At 53.7% G+C, this 7,664-nt stretch overlaps 1 protein-coding gene across 1 annotated transcript; it reads left to right on the forward strand.

Moving 5' to 3' along the window:
* Positions 1–31: 31 nt before the first annotated feature.
* PPM1M (protein phosphatase, Mg2+/Mn2+ dependent 1M) lies at positions 32–7,609 on the forward strand. Its single transcript, XM_005522153.3, has 10 exons — positions 32–246; positions 1,250–1,373; positions 1,990–2,244; positions 2,728–2,840; positions 3,793–3,877; positions 4,197–4,315; positions 4,699–4,762; positions 5,612–5,719; positions 5,901–6,049; positions 6,325–7,609. The coding sequence occupies exons 1-10, from the start codon at positions 32–34 to the stop codon at positions 6,467–6,469; spliced, it is 1,377 nt and encodes a 458-aa protein (XP_005522210.2). The 3' UTR covers positions 6,470–7,609.
* The last annotated feature ends 55 nt before the right edge of the window (positions 7,610–7,664 follow it).

Genomic DNA, 7,664 nt, shown 5'->3' on the forward strand with positions numbered 1-7,664 from the left:
CGGGGCCGGGAGGGGCCGCACCTGCCCCGCCATGTCGGGCGAGTGGCTGCGGCGCTGGCGGAGGGGCGGCCCCGCGGAGCGCCCCGGTGGAGCCCCGGCACCGGGGCCGGGCCCGCCGCCCCCCGCCCTGCGCTACCGCCGGCCCAAGTTCCTGCCCGGCGGCGGCGAGGAGGCCCCGCGGGGCGGGCGGGCCGTGAGGGGAGCCGGGCCCGAGCGGCCGCTGCCCTGGGGCGCGGGATATGCCGAGTGAGTGGGGCCGGCAGCGGGGCCGCTCCGGGAGGGGCTCCGGGCGGGGTTAGGGGCGCTCCCGGGGTGCTGATACTGGGGAATAGGGCTGGTTTAGGGGGTGTGGAGGGTGCGGGGCGGGCTTAGGGGCGCTCCCGGGGTGCTGATACCGGGGAATAGGGCTGGTTTAGGGGGTGTGGAGGGTGCGGGGCGGGCTTAGGGGACTCCTGGCGGGGAGCCGGGGCGGTCGCACCCCGCCTGCCCTTGCTGCCCCCTCGGCTGCAGCCGCCCCTGCCCGGAGTGGCCGCCCGCAGGTACAGCTCGCCCTCCTGAACCTTCTGCGGGCGAGGAGAGAGCGGGTTCCTGCTCCTCAGGAGGTTTGAGTGGCGGTGAATCCTCCAGCCCCTCTCGGTTCCTGCCGGGGGCGGTGGAGACACCCCTGGCCACCCCTGCCAGCCGCAGGGCCCGCACCAGGGCTGGGACAAGTGTCCGGGACAGCCCCGAGAGCAGCACCGCTCTTAACAGTGTCTTTGAAAAGGAAGGGGAAGACCACATTTTTCTTGGTTTGCTGTTTTAAATGGCAGAGGGGATGGATCAGGCAGAACTCCAGCCAGGAGCTGTCCCCACGTCCTGGCCAGAACCACATCACGACCCTACGGTGCTGGGATGGCACAGCGTGAAATGCGAGGAGAGCTCGCTCCCATCCAGGGACAAACATTACCAAGGCTGGAAGGAAAAGCAAGGGTGGTGTTTCTGCAATGCACTGTGTCAACAAGGAAATGGCACGGTGTGGGCTGCTGACGAGGGCTGCCTGAGGCCAGGGTGCAGGTCTCTGTGTCCCCAGCTGGGCTTTTCCCTGCTGCACACCCTGATTTACTATTTCAGTCATCAGCAAAGAGATCCTTGAGTTTGAAAAGGGAGCAGGGAGGATGGGGCTGGAAAGGATGGGCAAGGTGCAGCTGTTTGCAGGGGCTGCAAAGCAGAGGTGCAGTGTGTCTCCACACCTTACCTGGAGTGTTTGCAGGGTTATCAATGCTGAGAAGTCAGAGTTCAATGAGGACCAGGCAGCCTGCTGTCAGATCTCTGTCCGGAGGAGAGAGCCAGGCCTGGAGGAGGATGAGGAATGGCTGATCCTGTGCTCCACGCAGGTATTGCCCCCAGGCAGGCTGTGCTCACCCTGCTGCCAGCCTTTTGCTGCCACCCAAGGGTGCAGGTTCAGGAAACAGGATTGCTCCATCAGTCATACGTGCCCACGTGCTGAAACCCTTCCTTAGATGTGTTCAGGTGACCAGTGTACTCTGTGGCAGGCAAATATGTAGCTCTGCTTGTAAATTTCTGCTTCCATGGCCCATGACTTGCAGCATTTGAGGTCATCCAAGGCCTTGGTGCCCTCAGTTTTCCTGTCTTCCCTGTGCTTTCAAGGGCCAGTGTGTCTTGCCATCACTTGGGCAGCAGCATGAGCCGGGCACACAGGATGCTCTCACCAGGTTCTGCCTCACTTCTTGTGAAACGGCCCCATCTCCCCTAATACAGCACACGAGTGTGTGTGGTGCAAATCCAGGTGCCCAGAGCTCAGATGATGGGTCTGGCAGAGAAGCACGTGGGCATCGCTTAAGTTTGAGCTGCACAGGAGATTTACCAGTGGCAGGGAAGGGTAGCTGGGGTGGAAAAGTCAGGCAAAACACATACAGAGATATCCTGGCTATGAGCCTGCCATCTGTACAACCTCTTCAGCCCCTGTCTTGTCCCACTTCCCTACTGCAGTTTCTGACTGGTCACTACTGGGCGCTGTTTGATGGCCACGGTGGCCCAGACGCTGCCATCATCGCCTCCAACTATTTGCACTACTGCATCAAGCAGAAGCTGGAGGAGATTGTGGGAGGCATCACCGAGGCCCAGCCTCCCATGCACCTCAGTGGACGCTGTGTTTGTGACAGTGACCCCCAGTTTGTGGAGGAGAAGCACATCCACGCAGCAGACTTGGTGGTGGGAGCCCTGGAGAATGCCTTCCAGGAATGTGTGAGTACCCCATGCAGGGCACCAGTCCTGCTGGCCCAGGCAGCCACAGTCTGTCCTTCCCTGAGCTCAGGCTCTGCAGTCCTGCTGCTCACTGAGTAGGCTGGAGCATTGGGCCAAACCTTTCAATGTGCTGAGATCAGGCTGGGTCAGACCCCAAGGCCTGCCTCAGAGTTATATGTTGGCAGTGCTGAGCCAGAGCACAGCTACAGTAGCCCTGTACAATTCAGTAGGGCACGAGGGTGATTGTTAACACACTCATACAGCACGTACAGGTCTGAGCTCTCGCCATCATCCTCCTAAAGCATCCGTACTCCAGGTACAGCAGCTGTGTAGGCTGTACAGAAGCAACATTGTGTGTTTGCTGGTTTCCTTTGGCCCACCCACAGTCAGTTTTGGTTCTGGATTGCTGCTGGGAGGGATGAGACAGTTTGTAGAAGCAGCAGCCCAGATCACACCAGTCTCCAAAATTGTTGAAACCAACAGGATGAAGTCATTGGCCAGGAGATGGAAGCTACGAACCAGACAGGAGGTTGCACTGCTCTGGCTGCCCTTTATTTCCAGGGAAAGCTGTATGTGGCCAATGCTGGGGACAGCAGGTGAGTCATAATAAAAGGGAGAAGTTGCTGGGGATGAGAGCTGAGAGTTAAGCAAGTTTTCCAGCATCTTACTGTCCTGGTTTCAGCTGGGACAGAGTTTTAGAGAACACTGTTGAAAACCCACTGATGTTTAAGTTGTGTGAGCACTGCTCAGCAACAGTCAGGGACTTTTCAACTCACCCCACCAGCAAGGAGGTTTGGGGGCACAAGAAGCTGGGAGGGGACACAGCTAGGACAGCTGACCCCAAATGACCCAAGGGATGTTGCAGACCACATGGCACCATGCCGAGTGTGTGAACTGAGGGGAAAGGTGGCCTGGGGCCACTGCTGGGGAAGTGGTTGGGCATCAGTCAGCAGGTGGTGAGAACTGCACTGTGCATCAGTTGTTTTCTATATTCTAATTATTTTCTCATTGTGATTTTTCCTCCGTTCCTGTCCTAATAAACTGTCTTTCTCTCAACCCACAGATTTTACTTTCCTTTTTCCCAATTATCTGTCCCATCTCACTGGGTGGGGGGGAGTGAGGGAGTGGCTGTGTGGTATTTAGCTGCCAGGTTAAACCACCACTCTCATTAAATCCCACAGTGCAGCCCAGCCATCCCCCCTACTGCCTGGCATGGGACCTGTTGGAAGAAAGGTGCTCTCATGCCTTCTGGAACAGTTTGGGGATTTCAAGGGACTAAAGCTGCCCAGACACAGCATCGGGGTGGTAATGCAGCAGTACACTCAGCCTGGCAGGTGTTTAAAAGTGAAGGGTGATTTCCCTCACTTGGCTGTGGCCCCCCATTCCTCTAACAGTGAGCTTGACCACTGTCAAACCAGGCAAGCACAGTTCTCTGCTGCAAGACTGCAATTGCAATGGAGTTATCTGACATGCAGTGGCATTTTTTAACAGTTTTGGGTGCACAGCTATTCTCTGGCCCAGCTGAGCTTTGCCTCTTCCCCCTTGCAGGGCAGTTCTTATCCTGAAGGACAACATTGTGCCCATGAGCAGCGAGTTCACCCCCGAGTCAGAGAGGCAGCGAATCCAGCACTTGGTGAGTGACTCCTTCCACACATCAGACAATCCAGCTGCAAGCATCCCACTGGGCCAGAGAGGGCTTGTGGCAAGAGGACCCCCTGCTTTCCTTGAAGGCCACAGTGTGGTCATGTCAGCTGGCAGCAGCCAGGGAGGCTGAGGTACAAATTCAGCCACCAGTCTTTAGTATGAGAGATGTTCATGTCCTTATTGGAACATGCTTTCCCAAATCTCCATTCTGCTGCTGGAAGTACCAGTCCTGAGGCAGAAGCAAGTCTGGTGCCCTACTCCACTGGAGCAGAACCTGTCCATGTTCATCCCTCTGTTCCCTCCTACAGGCTTTCCTTTTCCCCAAGCTTCTGGATGGTGAATTCACCCGCTTTGAGTTTCCACGGAGGCTGAAGGGAGATGATGTGGGCCAGAAAGTCCTGTACCGGGATTACTTCATGGAGGGCTGGTGAGTCTCTTCTGCCTGAGGGCAAGGCTGCAGCACAGGGCAGCTTTACCTGCTCACACCAACAGGAAATGAAGGGAGAAGGGGCACATCCTGCTAGTGAGAGCAGCAGCACAATGGTAGGGAAGGATGCTGTGAGCAGCTCCCTCCAAAGGACCAGGGCCCTGGCAGGGTGGTTAGAAAATGGTCAGGATGGTCCTTCTGGCATCCACCGCAGTGGGGCTGGTGCAGGTACAAGCTGGGGAGGAAGGAGAGAGTGAGGATCACCTTGTCCCATCCTCTGTGAGCTCAGTGAACCACAAGGGTTCAGTCAGTCAGAGTGCTCTGGCTGGGTTGTACTATCAAGTCAGACAAATCCCAAACCAACAGTAAATTCTCTGTTCCAGGGGGTACAAGACGGTGGAGAAAGCTGATCTCAAGTATCCTCTTGTCCATGGTCACGGGAAACAGGTAGCTTAATACTTTACACACTGGGAAGGCACAGGCACACTTCTGGGGTCCTCAGTGTCCCTGTCACTCATGTCACACTCCAGGGCACTACAGCACACCTGGAGCTCTGGTGTTCTCCAGCACAGCACAGTCCCACAGCCCAGATACAGCAGCTTCCTTTGCTGCCTGGCTGGTGTAACCCAGAGCACCCTCCTCCAGAGTACAGCAGAGCAGACAGCAGCCCTGAGGGAACCTGCCCTTTTCTCATCTCCCCTTGCACACAAGAACTTGATTCAGATGAGAACTTCATCAGCTCCCACTTGGGACTGTCTCCTTTAGCTCTACTGCCTTTCCCACAAGCTGTCCTCAAGGAAAGGCTGACAAATGAGCCTGGAGAGGGAAGGAGGAGGTAGGGAGAAGCAGTGATTGCAGCCATCCAGCATCAGCTTGCTGGGGTTGAGCAGAAAGTCCCCTCACCTCCCCCAGCACTACAACCCACATGCCACCCTGTTTACCGAGTCAGTGCAGAACCTCCTTTGCCAGGACAAACAGACACCCCCAAACCAACCCACATGTCTTTCTTGCCACCTTAAGCCAAGAGCAGATGCTACCACAGGCTTCCTGAGGTCTGCAGAATTACCCAGAGTGCATGTACTAACTCCAGAGCCGTTCACAGTCAGGCTGTTTCCACACCCCCATCAGGCCATTGCTCCTGATCATTCCTCCACCTCCAAAGTCTCCAGAGGCTGCTCTGGGTGATGCTTGGAGAAAGGTCCTAAAGCAACAAGTCAGTCAGGACAAGCCACACATCAGCCTTCAAAGGCACCACACCCCGACGTTTCAATCCTGTTTTGCTTTATTTGGGGCCAGGCTCGCTTGCTGGGGACTCTGGCTGTCTCTCGAGGCCTGGGGGATCATCAACTCAAGGTCATCGACACCAACATTGAAGTCAAACCTTTCCTCTCCTGCATTCCTAAGGTCAGTCACAGCAGGTGGGAATTAAACAAGCAGCTCCTCTGTAGCAGAGGAGAGACTTGACAAGTCTTAGCATTTCTCCAAGCACCCTGGTCCCAGTGTGTCATCTCCCAAAGGAAGTCTCATCTCCCTGAGCCTTCTGTTACATTGCAGGAATTGTCAGATTTACTCCTCTGCTTTTCAGGTGAGCGTATTTGACTTTGCTCTGCACGACATTAAGGAAGACGATGTCCTCATCATGGCAACTGATGGCCTTTGGGATGTCCTGTGCAACGACGAGGTGGCCCATGTGGTCAGGAGCTTCCTTGCAGAAAACAGGACAGATCCTCAAAGGTAATACCAGCTTTACCTTTGTTTTCCCTTCCAGAGAACCTGGTCAGACCTAAAGCAGGCTGAGATCCCACTGCTTCCAGGTCAGCTCTGGCATGACCACTCTTTTCTGTGATTTTGTAAACGGCCTGCTGATCTGTCCTCATCCTAAAGTAACAATTATAAACCTGATGTCTTAAACAACCTTGTTACTTTGACAACATAAAGCCACATCTCAACATCGTACTTAAGGGCAATAGTTGTTGTATTAGCCCAACCTTGCATTTTTTTACCCACAGGTTTTCAGAACTGGCCAAGCGCTTGGTATGCAGAGCAAGGGGAAAGAAGAGAGGCCACCAGTGGATGCTGGATGACAGCCACGAGGCATCCTATGATGACATCTCTGTATTTGTCATCCCCCTGCACAACAGGGAAGAGGACTGACTGTCAGGATGACACACAGCATCCTTGTGTTCCCTTACTGAGGTGCCATTCAGCATCAGCCTCAGACTGAGGATTTCTGCTGCACACTTGTTCGCTCTCTTCCAGCAAAACCATTTGCAGTGGAACCTGAAATGCACAGCCTTGGCACAGGATGAACAAGATTAGCTCCTTAACAACATGCAGGAGAAGCACAGTGGGCAACACCCTTTCTCATTGTTGGACCAAGGAGAACTTGCAAAAGGGGCCACACAAGCCAAAGGGCACTTTTTCTAAGATCTTTGCGGTACAGTGACACTCAAATCCATATTTCTACTGATCCCTCTCCCTTTTAAATATTGAACAATAAGGATCAATTGAGATCCAGCCAGTCTGAAGAGCTGGCTTTTAATCAGACTTGAACTAAGCTGAACTGGATGCATAAGCTAAAGCATCTCTCATATCCGTTTGCTGTAACATGAGATGTGCTGAAAACCTGGGACCTGCTGCCAAGCACAGCTGTGCCTGTGGCATTGGAATGCTGGAGCAGTAGCCCAGACCTCTTAAGACATTTGCCATTTGTAGGCAGCACCACCTCAAACCCAGATGTAGCCAGGTGAAGCTTCACCCTGGTGTACAGAAGCGTCCTGTGCAACAATATGTGCCTTACTCTTATTTAAGAACACTGAAGTGTATTAATAACATGGTGTACAGATTTCTAACAAATCTTAATCCACACTTGCTGATGCTTTCTCTATTCAGGTAATTTCTGACAGCAAAGCAGGTTTTGTAGCAGCAGCACTGATGAGAACCAAGGTGTTTTAGTGCATCAGCTGATTCAGTAGAAGAGCTCCAAGTAAAATAAAACCGGTTTGTTGCAATTTGTCTGCAGTGCTGAATCTCAAGCACTTACTCCAGCAGAAACACGGTGCAGTAGACATGCCAGAGTTGTCTTAAACTCTGAGGATCTGCTTCCCAACCTGTTTATTAGCCAAGCAAATTCAGGTCTGGACAAGCTTCCCATCTCCCCGAGTCCCCAATTTGGTTTTCATTATTCATTACACAGATTCCAGGATTCCAGAGAAGCAGCCAAACCCCAGTGTGTGTTTAAGTTCTGCAAGGATGGAAGTCCAAATAAAAGTACTTTTATTTTTTTCCCATGCATCTTACTGTGGTGTTATTCGTGAGGGAATAACTGGGGATTTTACACAGACCTGGG

The sequence above is a fragment of the Pseudopodoces humilis genome, chromosome 13 (assembly GCF_049639895.1).
Source record: "Pseudopodoces humilis isolate 2021_Gansu_Grassland_sample_001 chromosome 13, ASM4963989v1, whole genome shotgun sequence".
Lineage (NCBI taxonomy): Eukaryota > Metazoa > Chordata > Aves > Passeriformes > Paridae > Pseudopodoces > Pseudopodoces humilis.

What these genes read in the sequence shown, in the direction of transcription:
- PPM1M (XM_005522153.3), top strand. Translation starts at nt 32, where the DNA reads ATGTCGGGCGAGTGGCTGCGGCGCTGGCGGAGGGGCGGCCCCGCGGAG. An exon ending in AGAATGCCTTCCAGGAATGT is followed by an intron (nt 2,245 to 2,727) that starts GTGAGTACCCCA and finishes TGAAACCAACAG; the next exon opens with GATGAAGTCATTGGCCAGGA. An exon ending in GATTACTTCATGGAGGGCTG is followed by an intron (nt 4,316 to 4,698) that starts GTGAGTCTCTTC and finishes TCTCTGTTCCAG; the next exon opens with GGGGTACAAGACGGTGGAGA.